A 20317-nucleotide genomic window follows, 5' to 3' on the forward strand; every position below is an offset into this window, starting at 1 on the left:
TTTGGCACAATTGGGTCAGGTAGGCTGTGGGTTGGATCCTCTTGAGGTGAGGTGAGGTCAGGCTCGGGTTGACCCTTAACCTAAACCAACCTGCCCGAGTTGCACCCCTATATTGCAATCTAGACTGTCCAAATTGCTGACCCAGTTGTGGGCAGATCATATCCTGAAAGTCAAACTGAAAGATTATAGTAATCATCTGATTTTCACTTGAAATGTGGCCATTTACTATTTTACTTTTAACCATCCATTCGATAGCCATCAATTGGATGATTATGATTGCTTGATCAGCATGATTTTAGATATATCCTCCATCCATAATGTACCCCAAAATTTGGATGGTCTAGATAGACATACATGAGTGCCAGATTATGTGAGGAGGATGAGTCACCACCATTTTGAAAATGGTTGTCAGCTATCACAGGAGTCTAGTGCCGACTAGATTTACCCTTGAGGTCGGAGAAATGTAAAAGGGTGAAATGTCAAAGGGTGTGAGAACATGTTGAAGAGGTTACTTGATGCATGTGTGCCAACATGGGACACATATGCAAGGCCTGGTGCAGTCATTAAGGTGGGCCCCTCTACAAACATCCCGCAACCTAAAGATCAGGCCACTCCTCTCATCAGGAGGGCCATATGCATACGTCAATGACCAATGGTGATTTTGTCAGCATGGCTTCACTCATGGAAGGATTATTCTCACTCACTATGTAATAGCTTTTCCTCTGATTTTTTTGGTCTTTTCCTTGTAAATGACTTTTTCTTTGTTAAACTGATTCGAGCCATCAATTTCATTTCATAGATTGATATTTGTGGCACCTTTTCTGTCTTTGGTGACCCCAAAAAATAAATAAAGAAAGAATTTATTTTTTTTTAAAGAAAAGAGAAAAAAATAAGGTTCAGAATAATATGGCGTGTCAATTGGTGTTTTTAACATCTTCAGAAAAAAAAGGTTCAGAATATTACGGCGTGTCAATTGGTGTTTTTAACATCTTCAGAGAAAAAAAGGTTCATAATATTACTACAAAACTCTCTTATGCTTTCATTGTCAGATCAATCTTTTGGGAAGTTTAAAACTTGCAAATGTGGTATATCCACTCAGTGTAACTAATCCTCTTTACTTTTGACTCTCAGGTGTCTGTCTCGCAGTTTCTTCCAACACTTGCTATCAAATTGTCAATGGATTGGAATGCCTGGTAGAATCTTTGCCTGTGGCGAAAAGGGTTCCACCAGTTGCATTGGCTTTCACCATTGGTGTGTGTTTTGCCAACAATATCTATGGAGGTATGCAATTTGTGGACTGGGCTAGGTGGAGCTGCGTACAGTAGAAGTATGATATCTATCTTATACATGAAAGTAGAGATGTACCATTCAATTGATATGGAAATGATTTTGATCTTCATCTCAAAAGCTTCTCAACTAAATTACGGGAAAGTCATCCATTGTCTGCATTTACAGCATAACCATAAACAAGCTATTTCATGGCAATGGCGAATAGATAAAGAGGAAATTTCTATAAGAGAAAGAAATGTTGTTGTAAGGTCACGAGGGCTAACCTCCTGCATGGGTTTTTATCAAGTGTATATTAACTAAAAGAGATGCTGGATCCAATACAAACGTGTCTACAATAAGCTTAGCTTAAAATGTGTTACCTACTGTGATGTGCTAATGGCATCCAATCTGTCCATCATATGCATCCCATATTGTTACACGTGGTGCACAAAAATCGGTTGATCCAAAACAGGTGGGCCACACCACCAGGAACAATTGGGACGGGGATTCCCACCATTGAAAGCCTTCTGGTTTTATGGGGGGCCACCATGTTTTATATTCCATCTAATCCATGCAGAAGATGCATCCAACCAAGATGAATGGACACCCAGAGAATTAGGTCATTTGAGAACCCAGGTCGGCTCAAAACATGTGATTTTAGAGTTTTAAGGCATGATTTTACATCTTGTGTCCCACCTGAGTTTTGGATCATCATGTTTTTACATGATTTTACATGTTGTCCAAACCCCCACATTTGCACCTCTATTTTTGCCCTAGCTTAGATGTTCTACACAAATGGCGCATTGGGTAGAGAAAAAACATAGTATGTGAAAGTTTCGGTGCTACCTGTATGTGACCAACTGTTATTGAAGTACTGTGTTGGCTACAGAATTTCCGGTCATTTTAGTAATAGGTGGCAGCTCGTTTCATGGCATACATGTACGTTAATCCAGACTAGCCATCAACCTGTAACTGAGCCTCCAAAGATGATCCTCACCATCCAATTGCTGGTCATCATTCGGGTGGTTAAAAGGTAGATGGACAGTCACTGGGCTTGATTTAACGTGCGAAGTCATATTTTCACTGGGCATGGATCAGGTGCATGCTTTGTGGTCTTTCAAGTTTAAGAACAACAGAAGATTTTCATGCTACTAATGAATGGCTCGGCCCTGCCTGGCCACCAAGACACGTGCCATGTCACGCATGTGTTCCAGTTCATGTTGTATGCAAGTGTGAGATCTAATCCGTTCACTTGTTTTGTAATCTGTGACTCTTTCCCCGGGGGCAACAAACTGTGGGACCTACCTAAGGATGGCTAGGATTGGATATATATCAAAATGAATGGACGGATCGGATAAAACACAATATCACGAATGCATCCAACAGAGCCCCTGGATCGTCCGTCTCTAGCTAGGTCCTGGTGGGGGCAGTACCCGATCCGCGTCCCAAAAAGACATCAACCTCAGATGGTCCCACGAAATCTAACCAGACGATTCTTGTAGGCCTACAGTCGGTGTTTAACCACCCTTTTCTAAATGGTTGTGGCACACCCACCATCTACATGCATACATATATGACAATCTAGACCGTCGGTATTGCCAGCACTGTCATCCACCGTCTACTCCCACTCTCTCCTTCCCTCTATATAAAAAACTCCGTCTCGCTTCCATCTCCTTCCCTCTATATAAAAAACTCCGTCAAGCTTCCATCTTACAGGTGCTTGCGTACATTTTCAGCATCTTTTGTTTCAATACATTGCGGAGAACAGTTATTTATAACTTCCAATGGAGAATCACGCTACCAGAGGCAGTGCTACAGGCTCTAGAGGGAGGGGGAGACACGAATCAGAAAACCCACATCACAATCGTAATTTCTCGCAGAATTCAGGCCAGAATCGCCGGTGGGCGGCAGCCCATGTGAAGAAATCGAGTCGGGGTCGGTCGTTCCGTGATCCGGCCACGCCCCAATTGCCGGCGCCTGGAGGGAATGGCGGCAATGGTGGGTGAGGATCTAGTGGCCGGGGACACAGCGGGAAAGGTGCGGCCCACTAGGTGGCCCGCCAACGGAGTTCGGAGCCTGGTGCGACGAGTGCCGCATTCGGTGAGCATTTCTTCCAATATTGCGTTCGTTATTCTGATTTTTTGTTTTCCTGATGATCGTGACTCGGACCATTTGGGGGGCCCACCTTGATGTATTTATTCTATATCCACGCTGTCTGTCCATTTTCCCAAATTATTCTAAGGATATGAGCCCAAAATTGAATGAGATCAAAATCTCAACCGCAGGAAATGGTGGGGATCCACTATTAACAACTTATAATGATCCACAAAAATTTTGGATCAAACTGATATTTGTCTTTAAAAAATAAAAATAAAAAAATCCTTCATCTTGGATTATGTGACCTTATTCAACATGTTGGATGACTAATAAACGTTACGAAAAACATTACCATGGGCCTTAGGAAGTTTTTAATGGTGGTAAATTCAATCACTACTGTTTCCTATAATATGGTCCACCTGAGATTTGGATCTGCTTTAGTTTTGAGCTCATGCTATAAAAAGATCTGGAAAAATGGATGGACGGAGTGGATATATAATATATGCTTCAAGGTGGCCCCACAGTAAGGGTCGCATCCTCTCGGGTGAGGCCAGGGTGGCACTAAACGCCCCACTGGATGCACCTAATCTTGAGTAAATGCAAGATTGCATGGACAAACACGCGTACGAAGGTTTGAAAAAACTTTTATAATACCCGTTACAAACGATGCACGACTTAGATGCAACCACTGGAGCCATCGATATGGGTGGGACCCTGACCATAGGCCCACCCTGACATACAAATTGTATACCCACGCCGTTTTTTTGTTTTTCGATTATTTTAGGGGATGGTCTCATAAACGAAGTAGATACAAATTTCAGGTGGACCACACTGCAGGAAATAATGGTGGTTGAACGCCCACTATTAAAAACTTCATAGGTTTCACCTTAATTTGTTGACCATCCCACCTATTGATGAGGTCACACAGGTCCCGATTAAAGGGAAAAAAAAAAAAAAAACAAATATCAGATTGATTTAGAACTTTGTGGCCTACGAAATATTTTTAATGGTCAATAACTGCTGTTTTGTATGGTATGATCCAACTGAAATTTCTATATGCCTCATTTTTTTAGAACATGCACTAAAATAGACTCCAAAAACAGATGGGCGGCATGGATATACAATGCCTACGTCAAGGTAGGCTCCATGGTCAGGTCCCACCCACATCGCTAGTGAGGTCCCACCCACATCTGGACGAATTGCCATAGAATACATCAGGAGTTAGGCCCTTGAATTTACGGAGTCTTTTCAATGCTCCAAACCGTTTATATGATGGTGCTCACCCTGGATGGAGGATGCTGAGAAAGAGAAAATTCTCATATTGTAATATTGCAACCTTTTAATCATTCAAAGATCAAGAAGATCATCTATATGCAATAAAAAATGGTCAAATAATCAAAATGTGGAAACATTCCAATCAAAGAGTTTCTATTTTCTGATTATTGGCCATACAAGGCGAGGCCCATCAAATAAACGGTTTGAATCGTTCGGTGATGATCCTAGATGCAAGGGTAAACTGCATCTTATGGGGATCCGTTGAGATGTATTGTAGCGAATCTCTCTTAAGATTATTAAGTATAGCAGCCTTTCTACATACCATCACATGTGCCAACCTGGCAAACATGTATTAAATCTAAGCCATCCTTCAAGTTGGGTCACAGTGTTCAGAACAAATGGACGGATAAAAACATTGCCATTTTTTAAGAGTCCCTTAACTGTTTAGAACACTGGCTTACCTGATAATTTAATTGGACTGATTTTGATAATAGGGAATCTACATGGTTAGACCCATCTGATGGATGGCTTGGATTTATTAAACTTGTTTCAGGTTGGGACATGAGCGGCCTAAAACACGCGCGCGTTTGGGTTTGAGCAAAAATCTACTTGGACACGCAAGTAAGATGGAGTGGGGGAGCCAGGGCACATGCGTGTAAGATCTCAGCCATTAATTGCCCTGACACAGTAAAAGCTTATCAACTCATCCAGAGGGCTGACGTGATAAGAAAGAGGGACGGTTAAAAGAGAAGGAACAGAGCTATATCTTTCTATATTTTGAGTGGGCCATCCTAATTTTTGGGCCATGGGCATGTTCATAGCCTAGAACCTTCACAAGTGTGCATCATGGGCACATGTTCCTAAGTCCGGCCTGAGCCCGAGCTCCATCGTCCACAGTTGTGGCAGATCCGGGCTGTTCATTAAGTGTGCCCCACCATACGTGATATATGATAAAATTGCCCGTGCAACCTACCGGTCCTATTAATAAAGAGGTTGAAATTTTAGGTCCGACTCAATGGGGGGCCAGCCCTGACCATTGAAAAAACCTTCAAAATCATGGGCCTGCTATGGAGCGGATATGACCCGAAAATGACATCTATGGGACCCGCGGTGAGCATGAGAGCCGGGTAAGGTAACAGCTTAGTGGGTGAGACGCTGACCATGGGGCCCACCTTGATGTATTTGTTGTATATCCATACCGTCCATCAATTTTTCCAGCTCATTTTAGGAATGACCCAGAAAATGAAACAGATCAAAATCTCAGGTGGACAACACTAAAGGAAACAGCAGTGGTTGACCATTAGAAACTTATTGTAAGCCACACAAGTTTTGGATCATGCTGATGTTCGTTCAATACGGTGGGCCCTAGGATTTTTTTAATGGTGGGTGTTCAATGATGATGTGGTCGGCAAGGGATTTAGTTCTTCTTCATTTTTCGGAGCACGGCAAAATTGAGCTGGACAAACTGATGGACGGTGTGGATATACAACACATACATCAATGTGGGCCCCATGGTCAAGGCCTCATCGACTAAGCTGTTACCCGCGCATCAACCCACTCCCCCGGCATCCAACCATGATTGCATGGAAATCGGATTGCGTACTGAGTTACTCAGTACCTTTTATCATACTGAGTAAACTCAGTTGGGCCTACCGTGACTGTTTATGTGTTATCCATGCCGTCCATCCATTTTTACAGCTCATTTTATTGGTTGATCCGAAAATTGAAACATGCCCAAAGTTCAAGTGGACCACACCACAGGAAAAAGTGGAAATAATGACTTCCACCGCTGAAACCTTGGTGGGGCCTAAAGTGATGTTTATTTGTCATCCAACCTGTTCATAAGATCACACAGAGATGGATGAGGGGAAAACATAAGTAACAGATCGATCCAAAACTTCTGTGGCCCTTAAGAAATTTTTGACGGTAGAATTTCAATTCACACTGTTTCCGGTGGTGAGGTCCACTTAATATTTGGATATACTTCTTTTTTGGGTTAGAGTCCTCAAATTATCTGCTAAAATGGATGGACGGAGTGGATAAAATATGTAAATCATGGTGGACCCCACAGAATTTACTCGGTATGCGTGCTGAACTCAGCACGCAATCCGCGTCCGATTGCATGTTGTGCCCATCTATTGATTGTTTCTGAGATGTGGGCCCCTTAGCTGCAAGAAACAAAGAAATTTGCTAGAATACATATAGACTTGTCGCTGTAAGTATTAGTATAAGGGATAACATCTGTTGAATCTAGGGCCATTTTATGTGATCGAAACTGTTGATCGGATAAGATACAGCTATAAAGGTCCCCATGGCTGCCACAAAAATCTTCAATATCTGAAAATCCTAGACTTTCAAACAAATGACCTACAAAGCAACGGTCAAAAAGTGCTAAAGTAGTTCAATTAGAGAATTTTATTAGCCTCTTCCATCCACAATGAGGCCCATCTTATATATGGTTAAGATCACTAAGCATGACCACAGATCCAACAGTTATAATCCTGGAATATCATAAACTAAATTAAAAAAAGAAAGCAGCTAATCCAATACATTAACACAAAATTACTATAATATATTACTAAAATTTATTCAAATTTCAAACAACACGGACGACAGCACACATAGATTTTTTTTTTTTTTTGGTTGCAGCACATGTAGATAAAGTGATATTTATTTCAGCACAATGCATTGATCTTCTCAGATGCCTGTGCTGATCTCAGATTCATCAACCAAAGTGGTGAGAATGGTTTCAGCGGCGCTGACCACTGGCATTGCACTGTTCCCATCTGCATTAGTAGCAGTAGCGCAAATGGCCCCACCATAGATGACTACATTTCTAACCCTTTTAAACAAGACATGCAGCACACATAGATTTTTTTTTTTTTTTGCAGCACACATAGATAAAGTAATATTTATTTCAGCACAATGCATTGATCTTCTCATATGTTTGTGATGATCCCAGATCAACCAACCGAAGCGGTGTGATTGGTTTTAGCGGCCCTGGCCACAGTGACCACTGGCGTTGCACTGCTCTTGGTATGAGTAGCCCAAAGGGGCCCACCATAGAGGACTACATTTCCATCCTTTTGAAGGATTAGAACGTACAAGGCTGGCAATCCGGAGGTATTACTATCCCAAAGTGCACTTCCTTCGGGATCATATACCACAAGGTTCCCAAAAGTATGCAGGGTCAAATGGCAATTAGTGGCTATGTGGGTGGTGTTGGATGACCAAACGGCGATTCCGGCTTCATATAAGACCAGATTGCAATCTTCTTGAATTATAAAACGAGAGTTCCCATATTCCAGAGATTCGTTAGGGCCGAGAGTTTCACCAGAATATAAGATGTTGTCGGCTTTGCAAGCTGGGGTGAGAAGGAGAGCGAGAAAGAAAGATGGGATTAAGAAGAGATTGAGAAGCGTAGTGGAGAGGATAGTAGCCATGTCTACAGTTCTTGGGTGGATAAGATTGTAGGCTGTGTATTTATAGATAGATTGAGACGAGGAGTCACGGATCCGGTGGTGTTGCCTACACCACCCACAGCGGTGGTGTGTTGATGTGTCATGGTACTGTATTTGTTTCATATATATATATATATATATATGGGAAATGGTACTATATGGTCTAGCGTATGCAAGGCTATTGTGAGGTCGAGTCGTGTCTCCTCGTCAACCGTGGGATAACATATTTGAAAATATATGGTGTAAATGCCCGCGGTGTAATCAAGTTGCTAAACCGGCAAAACCGGCCGTAACCAATTGAAAAGAGTCGTATACGACTCCATCATCCTCTTTACCTTTGCCAGCATATAAGTTCCTAGGCTATGAGCCCAAAAACGAAGTAGATCCAAAGCTCAACAATAGGAAGCAATGAGAATTGATTGCCTAGCATTGAAAACTCAAAAATATAGTACAATTGTGGATTAACAGAACTTGGCAACAATCGGCTTTAGAAGAAGCTACAGAAATTACGGGATGTATAATTTTTTATTATATTTTCTTGAAGTTTTGTGTGTGAGATCTAATCTAACCATTATATGCATAATCCCATGTTACGCCCTTTTCCAAATGATCAGGGTGTGTTTTGATTCAAATGGGTCACACAAACAGATAAATGTTGCCATAAACATCCACGCTTGATTTTTATGGGCCCACCATAATAATTATATGAAATTTACTCCAACCATTAGATTCCACATAAATCTTATGCCTGGTTCCAAAACTCATGTCCATCTATGATTCAGGTGGGCTGCAAGCATAGAAACAGTTTAGAGGGTAAGCATGGTTATATACACTTTCCAACCCTGTAGTCCATTTGAATCACGAATGAAGTTGATTTTTAGGCGAGAGGCTTAAGTTGAGGTGATTCACCTGATAGGTGGGGTGGATTTTACATAAATAATACGTGAGTCCCACTTGAAGAGCTCCAATGAGGTTGCCGTTTACACATGTACTGTAAACTCCTATAGACTTTCAATGTTAGTTCCCCACGGTATAGACTTTCAATGTTCATTCCTCATCTTTGCATATGTTAAACTGGTTTACATTTATCCATACCAACCAAATTGTGGGTCTCATTTTTAATTTATCATGTACAAAAATAACACTGACCCAGCATTCTTAGTTGTCTAATTAATGGAATTCAAATTGATCGCATGACAGAATAAGTGAGGATTGAACCTCCACTGCTCAACATTACGCAAGGCTACAGAAGCCTTGGATGAGGTTGATATTTTTGAGTTTACCACACACGACCAACTGGCTGGTGTGTTGACGTAACCAAGTTACGTGGGTATGTGTTTATCTCAACCGTCCTTTCATTTTGCGAGCTCATCCTAAGGGTTGAACTGAAAAGTAAGATAGATCTAAAGATCAAGTGTATCACACCGCAAAAAGCTATGGGAGATTGAATGTCTCCCATTGAAACCCTCATCGGGGGTTACAGAAGTTTTGGATCAATATGATTTTTTTTTTCTCGTTTTTCTTTTCATCCGTGTATGTCTGCGTGACCTAATTGTGAATACTTTTGATAGAAAATAAGCGCTATGATGAGCCCTATGAACATTATAACCTTGAGAATCATTGTCCCACTGCTATTTTTGGTGTGGTCCACTTAAGCTTTGGATACGAATCATTTTTAGGATAATGCTTTAAAATGATCCCTCGGATGATGGTGTGGATACAAGTGAATAAATCATTTTGGTAGAGCACATTTAACTTTGAACTCTTTTGAACCATTCATACAACTCGGATATCGAGGAGCTGCATCGCTTGTCTTAGCATGACACGTACCCACACTGACCATATGTACGGATTGGCTACCGATAGGTTGAGCAGCGAGACTATTGAAGTGACGTCACCAGGTTTTGTGGCCCCACCATGATGTATGTTTTGTATCCACGCCATCTATCCATATGGAGAGATCATTTTTGGGTAAGATTCAAAGAGTGATTCACATCCAAAGCTCCAGTAGACCATACCACAGAAAACACTTGGGGGTGAAGCCACCGTTAAAAACTTCTAAAGGCCACAAAAGTTTTCAATCAATATGATATGTTTCCTTCTTTAATGTCTTTGTTAACTTTTGAAAGGTTAATTTTTATAAAAAAAAAAACCATTATGACAGGCATTAGGAGTGTTTCAACGGTGGGCATCAATCTTACTGCTGTTTTCTGTGGTAGGGTCCACTGAAGCTTTAGATCCACCTCATTCTTTTGCTCATTCCTTTATATTTATTTATTTACACACGCACTTGACACACACTGTAGTATACAACACACACGTCATGCATAGTCGGGGTTCACATGAATTGGTGACGTCACTTCAATAGTGGCGAGTCTGGCCACTCAACCTGTCAGTGTCTAATCCAGTGCACCAGCCACTCCGCTACCCTTCGGATCTGCCTCATGTCCGACAACATCCATGCACCATCCCAACTACTCGACATCAATGCACCATCCTAGGTAGTAGGGGCAACACCAACTACTCGACATCAATGCACCATCCTAGGTAGTACGGGCAACACCAACTACTCGACATCAATGCACCATCACTGGGTAGTGCCAGCAACACCAACTACTCCCCCTTCCCCCCCCCCCTTCATGATGTAATTGTTTCATCCATACCATCCGTCTATTTTTCCATATCATTTTATGGTATGAGACCAAAAATGAGATATATCCCAATCTCAAGTGGACCACATTACAGGAAACATTGTTAAATGAGCATTGACCATTAAAAACCTTTTGGAGGCCATAAAACTTTTGGATCAAGTTGATTTTTGTGTTTTCCCTTCATCTGGGCCTGTATGACCTAATCAACAGATTGGATGTTAAATAAACAGTACATTGGGCCTTAGGAAGATTTTAACGGTGGATATCCAATCACTATTGTTTTCCAGTGGTGTGGTCCACCTGAGATTTATATTCCTCTCATTTTTGGTATAAAACCCTAAAATTATCTTTAAAAATGGATGAACAGAATGGATGAAACACATACATCATGGTGGGGCCCGTAGAGCACCGACCACTAGCCACGGGGCTAGTGGCAAGGGGAGTAGCCAGTCCGTTTCCCAACTACTTTGCATCAGACATGAACATTAATGCACCATCGCTGGGGTAGTATTGGCAACACCAACTACTCTGCAGCGGATATGAACATCATCAATGCACCATCGTTGCGGTAGTGCTGGCAACACCAACTACTATGCGGCGGACATGAATATCAATGCACCATTGCTGGGGTAGTGCTAGCAACACCAACTACTCTATAGCGGACATGAACATCAATGCACCATCATTGGGGTAGTGCTGGCAACACTAACTACTCTGCGGCGGACATGAACATCAATGCACCATCGCTGGGGTAGTGCTGACAACACCAACTACTCTGCGTTAGACGTGAACATCTTTGCACCATCGCGGGGGTAGTGCTAGCAACACCAACTACTTTGTGTCAGACATGATTCACGTGGGGTAGAGGCCCACGTGAATCATGAATCGGTATGATTTTTGAGCCACTAAGCTTTTTTTTTTTTTAATCTACTGGTAGGAGTGGACGGGCTTTGTTTACTGAGTAACTCAGTACATTATAGTGCTCTGAGGAAATTCTTTGGGAACTTCCATGATGTATGTGTCTGATCCAAACTGTCCATCCGTTTTACCATATTATTATAGGGCATGGGCCCAAAATTGAAGTATATCCCAAGCTTAAGTGGACTGCACCACAGAAATAGAGGAGTTAATGATGTCTGCCTTAGAAACCTTCCTTGGGCCACATGAGTATTTATCTGTCATCCAACTTATTTATAAGGTTACGTGATCATGGATGAAAGGAAAATACAAATATCAACTCGATCCAGAATGTCCTTGGCCACCGAGATGTTTTCAACAGTATATGTTATTTTCCCACTGTTCTTGTGATGTGGTCCATTTTGAGCTTTGGATATGCTTTAATTTTGGGCTAATGTGCTAAAAGGAGCCAAGAAAATGAATGGACCATGGGGATATGACACAAACATCGTGTTGGGCCCTACAGAGTTTACTCAGTATACTATAGCCTTTTTATTTTATTTTATTTTTAATTTTTTTAACACACGCACACCCCCCCACACACTCACGCCGTAGTGGGATTTCACCACCTATGGATACTCGAACCCTTGATCGGGTGTTGAAACTCCTAAGAGTCTACCACCGGACCAATAGTAAGGATCTAACGAGTAATTTAGTACTTCAGGTTGGGGTGGATTTTGTATAATTATGTGGACTTATAAAAATCCAAGGTGGATATTATTGGGGTTTGGGCTGTGGAATCACAAAGATATGGATTGTTGAGGGTCAAATATTGCATATCAGACCCCAGTTATTGCCTGAATTTACAAAAATGGTACTGTTTAACGGCCGGATTTAATCGTGTTTGTGTTGCAAGGTGTATTTATGAGCTTGGACTGAAACAGGGTGCTAAAAGCATAGATTTAATGCTCTAAAGTCACCAAGGCAAAGGATGGACTCCAAGGGACCAAGATCGACGGATTTACACATTAGAGATTTGAGAAAATCACGTGTTTCACACTAAAGAGGCCTGAAAGTCATCCTGAACCCAAGATCACTGGGTTCTCACCATCCGTTCAGCTCGAAACTTTAGATTTGGCTTGAGGATTATAACTTAACCGTACATGTCAAAATTAAGCCCTCGGATCTCTGTGAAATTGGCCCAACTGACAGATCCGACCATAAACAGTTGATTCTGGGCCCACCTGCAATCTGGATATGCTTTAAACGTTAGATAAACCCCTTAAACTAGCTGAGAAAAGGGATGAATGGATTGGATTTCCCATAACCATCACCGTGGACCCCAACTGAGTTGTGCGTGCACCGTGCACATGTGCACCACATGTGCCCGGCAAGTCCAAGACGGTCAAACCACCTTGGACCCGTTCTTCATTCAAAAACAGCAAAATCCGCTTTCTCTAGCGTGAAACAGGGGCGCCGTTTGATCATTAGTGGGCCTCCATCATGGCCCATGAAAACGATTCGAGGTGTCCATCATGCAGAGGGGCTCGATCTAGTTAAACCCATGTTGACCTTGTGCACTCATTCACGTACACGTGCCGGTTTCAATGGTCACAAACGGACTGCCCTGCTGGTTTCAATGGTCACAAAAGGACTGCCCTACAATTGTCGCAGCTGATTTCTTCCGTGGGTCTTGCCGAATCTAATAAAAAACTGTCCCTTCCCAACCGAAATTTCGTGAAGAAGTTGATGGATGGCGTGGATTTCTCAAAAAACTGAAGGAGGTGGGCCTCACAGAAGTTTCCGCAAGCAGCAATACGCATGAACGTGCGCATGCTCTGCCTTGCGGACGTCCGAGAAGTCTGGGGCATTACGCATCAAATCCCTTCATCAGAAACATTGATCTGGACCGACCATTGCATCCAGAGAAGAATTTTGACCAAAACGTCCTATTCCCTTGCAACCATCCATACAGACAAGATTGCTAAGGTTGGATCTTTCTCCAAACATTGATCCACGCGGTGGCCCACCAAAAGCTCAGATCCATTTCAAATTTCGAATATTGGGCTAAATTGACCCTGCTAAGACAATGATCGATGAAGATTCGCTGAAAGATCGCTGTGTGTGGACCCTATAGATATCAACAAAGATCTTCCGCAGGAGCCTTCGCAGCTGACTCCAGCTCTCTTCACCGTCCACCGACTGCATCACCTATATAAAGAAGACGTGAGAGAGAGAAGAAATCATCAGATCTGATCTGGGAAGTTTGGAGCGTGGAGGAGTTCGGTTGGCTTGACGTGCCAAAAACTTGTTCACTCCCCAAGTATAGGGTTGTGATGTAGTAATAAACTCGGTAAGACCGAGGTCGAATCCCAAGGGACTGATATCTGTACGTTGTCTGAAACTAACTAGAACTAAAACTAGAATGAGATGAAATTTAATTCGAGTTGTAATTTGAGTAATAAGATTGAACACTAATCTAAAACTTAAGTAATTCAGAGGTAGAAAACTAGGGATTCGGAGGATCCACTTGTAGGGATCAGGGAGATCTTATGCCTGCATCCAGAATTATGGAATTTAAACTGAACTTACTTGATCTGGTTTTCAAGAGATGAAAAGTATATGAATTAGAATGGATTCCATCATCTAACCATGCCCAGGAGACAAAGCAAACAACAGGATTAAACTAATTACCAACCAATCAATCAGTGCATGAAAGTTAGGAAGGGTACCATCATCCAACCATGCCTAGGAGACGATGGTGAACAACAGGGCTTCCTGGCGTCATAAACATCAAAAAGGGAAAAAGAAATATTCAAAGCCATTGCAGACCCATTGTAATTTTAGTCACAACAGACCATTAAAGACTAAGAAAAACATTCCTTTAATAATCAACACAAATCAAATTCAGTTCATGAATTTAAGTTAAAAGCTTGAATAGTATCTCCCATCTCGCTACAGGCTTCACCTCTTAGCCCTAGCTAAGGGGTTTAGCCACACATGAATGGGATAAAATAAACAAATAAACAAAAGAAAAAGTAAAGAAAAAAAACTTCTCTCTCTTCTCCCTGTCTTCACGTTCCAATCTCCTAGCCTCCACGGCTGCCCACGTCCACATTCCAATCTTCAATCTTCCTCCTAGAGTTGAATGCCTCTCTCCCTCACTCTCTCTTCCTTTTGTAGTTGTGAGGGCCGGCTGAAGAAAACTTCATGCGTAAGTTTTCTTACGCAGGCGTAATTCTTTACTGTGTATGCGCTGATTGATTGGTGGGGCCTATTATTGAAGTTAACGGAGAAATCTACTCCATTCATTGCAAGCGTGGCGAGAAACTAGTCGGGAAAGGACGGTTCTTGACTGATTACAGTATGGTCCATAGGCTTTTTCACTCCGCCGTCCGACCCGCATTTAGACGGTTGGAAATCGTCTTCTCAATGCCTTCTAGGATTCTGCCACCTAGGCGATGGTTACAGGGCCTTTTGGAGTCCACTGAATGGTCTAGATCGGACTGATCAATGCAGAGGGTGGCCCACAACATTCGACCGCAGGCTCTGTTGCGTGACAGAGCTGTGATGTTGGTGGGGTCCAAAATCAGTATCAGATGAGAAATCCACCACGTCCATTGCGTTTTCCTCGAAAAACTGTTCGGGACAGGCTGATTTGTCTCGAGTTTGATGCGGCCCATGGTACCAGATCTTCTAGTCATCCGTCTTGCATTTGATCATGAGTTACATGTGTGCGTGCGCATGGGAACAAAAGAAGACATTGGACAGGGTCTTGGCCACCCTATGGAGAAAATAGATGGTTCAGATTGTTCGTTTGGGCGATGGATGTGGCCTACTGTGATTAACTGGTGGGAGCACGTCCGTCACTGGGCGTGCGAAAGTCTTTTTTTTGACATTTCGTGCAAAAAACTGGTGGGGTCCACTGTGATGCCTGTCCTAGAAATCCACTCCCTCCATCAGCTCCTGTACGTAGTGTTGGCCCATGGCCTCTAGTTTAAAGAAGATCTGACTTCAGGGTGGGCCACACGCTTAACCGATGTATGGACAGCATTCACCGTTAAAAATACAATTTGATTAACGTATGCATGCATGGCACATCTATTTACAGATTTGCCCTTCTCTTTTGTTATATCTTCTGTCGTCAGTATCTCCTGATTGCACCATGCAAATGACACAAAATTTCACTAGGATTTGTTATTTTTCATGCTCTTTCTAACGCCTAAGTTTGAGCCTTAATCGCCTATGGATTGCCAAGATGCTCTTTAATGGCTAGCGTCCTCTGATCTCTCTGTTGGGCCACTTCCACGAGGATCTAATGGCTGAAATTTGACGTGTACGGTTAATTTATGGTCCTCAGGCCATGTATGAAGTTTCGAGCCGAGTGGATGGTGGAAACCCTGTGATCTTGCATTCTAACTAACTTTCAGGCCACTTGAGCTTCAGTTTCTCAATTTTCTTGGATCTCTGGCGTGTATATCCATCGATCTCGGTCCCCTGGAGTCCATTCCTTGCTATGGTGACTTCGGAGCGTTAAATCTATGCTTTTAATACTCTTTTTCAATTAAAGCTCCTTATTACATCCTACAACAAAAACACGATTAAATTATAATATTAGGCATTATCGTGTACGTAAAATCAGGCAGTAATCGGGGTCTGATATGCAATATTCGACCCTCAACACAACCCCCAACCAGCATTTTGCTAGTCCCGAGCAAAGTATGCGAAAAATAAGTCGAGAATTACAGGACAATCTCCATGAACTCAAGTGATTTTTGAAAAGTAATCTAGATACGAAAATTCTAAGATGCATGACTGTTGGGCATTACTTCCTCCTGGAATCAAGCGCACAATAAATTTCATAATCAAGTTTAAAGTATTTATGCATTAATTAGAACAATTCTAAACAATGAGTACCATGAGTGTATAATGAAATCTCGGCTTATCATCATTAAGAAATCCAATAGATAATTTCTATGATAACATTGATAATCAAAAGAGCATTCAGGACACTCAAAACCTAAACCAGAACTTGCCTTACAATTCTTTCTTTTCATTCTTCTCGCTTTTGATTTTTCCATCGAGGGAGAGGAGAATCAAATGCGCACCTATAGGGAGCAAACCTATGGTAAAGATCGTACACCCAACCCTTTTCACATATCATCCATGGGGAATTAAATCTACACCTATAAGGAGCAAACCTATGGTGAAGATTATTTGTACAACCCTTTACAAAGGTATCTGTTTTTTCTTTTTTTTTTTTAATTTTTTTATTTTATAGGTATTTTCTTTTCCTTCAATTGATCATGACGGGCAAATTTTTCAGGCTGGTTCCTTACATGCTTAGTGATTACCAAATTAACCCTTCCATATCAAACTGAAACCTTTATGTGAAAGCAAGATGTGTCTTGTGAAATCATGACTCAATCAATGTTTAAAACCTCTAATCATGGATTAATAATTCAAACTTAACTGTGAAATCTAAAAGATACTGAATCCAAGAGTCATAAATTACCAACATCACTTATCTTGTAATTCTAAATCCAAGATGGCCGTCAAAATCACTTCGAATTCATACGAAATTCCAGAAAAATTTAAAAATTTTCACAATTTCTGCTCAAGACCAAGAAAACACTGATTAGGTAGCCTAATCTCCCACCCCCAACTAAAAATCTACATTGTCCTCAATGTAAAAGAAATAAGCATGCAATGCACATGGGACAACAAAAATATAAGAGGAGTGATGGAAAGATAGTACCTGGACGAAAGAATCAAGAGGCTTTCCAAAGATATCTACGTAAGAGCGGGTAAGCACAAGAGAGAAACCAACAGAAGAAAAATAAAAATAATAAAAATAAAATCTTACCTACACCACTTTCGCAGGTGCTCTCGATTGCATTGAGCGTATGCAACAAGCCTTTAAACCCCTAGGTTGCCCCTAGTGGACGAGTTGTAGTCTCGTGAGGGTTTGCAGCAATGTTACCCACAAACATTGAACTAACTAACTAGGAAAATGAAATGGAATGAAAAGTTGGATTGGCTCCCATGAGCGCTAAGTTTACGCTAAGTTTACCGTCTATCCTAAAATAGCATAAAGGAAACTACCCTAGTCCTATGAATGCAGGGAAAAACTACTCGATCATACCGCAAGGTTCCTCTTCCGGCCAATATCTTGATAAGTTTCTTAGTAAGTTCCTCAACAGGATCATCCAAAAGCCCTTTTTGCAATAGGCTTGAACGCTCTGGAGCATGACTTTCCAGAGAAACTTATGTACCTCATAAGAAATTTTTCATTGAATTACTTGAGGTATCCAGAGTATATACGATTCACCTATGACAGAAGAAGTTTCAACGTTAGTATCCCACGGTGAATCAAAGACTACAAGTAAATAAAGTTTAGAAAACTTCTTAAGAAGTGATGTAGTCTCAACACATTCCGAAGTTCCAAACTTCGGTTCAATTTTCAGCTTCTCTTCCTTTACTGGTAGACGTTTAGGATCAGGAGAAGAAGGGGCTTCAGAATAAGGGTTCTCTCGGTCAGTGATGACTACCGAGATGTCGTCTTGCAAGGCATCCACTTTATCTTTTGACATGGGATCGTTTGAATCTGCAAGGTATGCCAAGCAATCATCCAAAGAGTTGGGAAGTTCAGCTGAGTGTGACTTATTTTTCCCATTGTAGCTCGCGATGATCTGCCTAAGGAAACCATCATCCTTGACAGTAGCCAGATGTACGCTTTCTTCCTCCAGCCCTGCACAGACAGATTGACAATCAATAGGGTAAGCATCGATGTGATCACTTTGTTTATTGAGACTACTCAATCGAGGCGTTGAATTGTTAAACGTGTACAGCTCAGATGGTGGCCTCAATTGAGTGGTTTCAAATTCCAGGGTCGTAGCGAGCAACTTGTCCTTCTCCTGAATCACATCATCATTCAATTCAGAGACGTGGTCCAAACATGTTTCACAAGAGTTAGAAGGGTCGGTTGTAAGGAGCTCATCCTCCACTTTTAAATCAGACATGTCAGGTAAGGGGAGTGACTCATTATGACCGACCACTTTGTGGACATCTTGATCATTGACCTGGACCAAACTTGAGATAGATTCCAGGGGAACTGTGGTTGCACATTCAGGATCGCCGTCCCAATATTCATCATATTCTAGTTCAGTGCAGTGCACATTTGGGATGGGATCGCCTTCCTCACATTTTATTCCTAAATTCGGTTGAGGTTCAAATAAACTAACCTTTACCTCATCATTGAAATCCTGTGTGTCATGTAAGGAAGGTGTGTCATCATCACTATATTTAAAAGACACCCATGTATCTTCACCATTCCTTTGAATAGTCATCAAGATCTTCTCATCAGGAGATTGAACCGCATGCTCATTAATGAAATCCAACTCCTCATCCCAAATTCCAGATTCCTTCAAAAGTGAGTGAGGATCACTTTCCTCGCATTGTATTTTTGGATTGGGTTGTGGTTGGGATGAGAAAGCTTCCTCTATCCTTTCGAGGCGCGAAGTGAGTGTTTCCATTGCTTTTCTAATTTCCGCAAGACAGGCCATGTCATGTTGAAGTGAATCCTCTTGGGTCGTTTCTGGTTGGATTTCAAAGGTATGGGATCCAAGAGAATTATCATAACATGTTGATGGTTCATTTACCCAATTTTGATATTCCCACCGGTTATAGTCATACTGATCATAGGTGGGAGAATCTGCTGGTTGGTAATACTTATTATCACTCATGATATAATCACGCATTATTTTCTTTTTATCAGATGGGTGATAATAATTCTCACAACCATAATTATGATAACCCCAACACTCACGTACTGTTTTGTTAATCCGTGGGGTGTAATTGTTCTCCTGCATATAATCACGTAAGGACTTCTTAGCCGGTGGATCTTTATATTCTGATCGGTTCTCATTGATAGTTTCAGAAAAGTTTTGAGGCATAGGTTGATTTATATCTTCATCATCCCAAAATAGGTTATTTTTCTCAGCATACTGACGTTCCCACTCGTGCATATACATGATGAAACCCTTAATCTGAATTTAATCCTAAGAAAAACAGAAGAAAAGATCCTACAGCAATGTGTAAAGTAAGAGAAGGAGAAGTTAGAAAGAAGGTACCGAATGAGAAGTTCCTATGTTAAGATCCTGTAAAAGAAAACAAAAGAGATTAGTTTCTAAAATAGAAAGTCTAAAGTTAGAAAGTTCCTACAATTGAAATAGAAAGTTAGTTTCTAAAAAGGAAAGAATTTCTAAAAAGGGAAATAACTAACCTAGTTTCTAAAAACAAAAGATGAAAGTTTTTAAAAATAAACTAGTTCCTAAAAATAGAAAAATACTAGAAAATAGAAAATTTTCAAAACTCAAACCCTAATTCTAAAAATAGAAAAAGTAGAGGAATTAGAAAGGGATTACCAGTTTAGAAGTTATTTCAGGATCCTACAAAACAGGAAAAACAGGTTAGTTTCTAAAAAGAAAATAATAGTTCTTAAAAATAAAATAAAATAAAAACCTTTAACCTAAAGTTAGTAAAATCCTAATCCTAACCTAATTCTAAAACTAATTAATTTCAGAAAAACGTAACCGTCAATCCCCGGCAACGGCGCCAAAAACTTGTTCACTCCCCAAGTATAGGGTTGTGATGTAGTAATAAACT

The 20317-nt window shown here is 41.2% G+C and overlaps 1 protein-coding gene across 3 annotated transcripts in view; it reads left to right on the forward strand.

The window, feature by feature from the left end:
• LOC131252752 (protein RETICULATA-RELATED 1, chloroplastic-like) overlaps positions 1-20317 on the forward strand; it is a 66561-nt gene that overhangs the window by 11236 nt on the left and 35008 nt on the right. For 2 of the 3 annotated variants that reach the window (XM_058253426.1, XM_058253425.1), the window contains exon 7: positions 1132-1508. The exons of the other annotated variant lie outside the window; for it this stretch is intronic. In XM_058253426.1, coding sequence (XP_058109409.1) covers positions 1132-1325 — 194 coding nt within the window. In that variant the 3' untranslated portion in view covers positions 1326-1508. Of the gene's footprint in view, positions 1-1131; positions 1509-20317 lie in introns of those variants that run through there. 3 annotated transcript variants of the gene reach the window in all.

The sequence above is a fragment of the Magnolia sinica genome, chromosome 8, assembly GCF_029962835.1.
Source record: "Magnolia sinica isolate HGM2019 chromosome 8, MsV1, whole genome shotgun sequence".
Taxonomy (NCBI): Eukaryota; Viridiplantae; Streptophyta; class Magnoliopsida; order Magnoliales; family Magnoliaceae; genus Magnolia; species Magnolia sinica.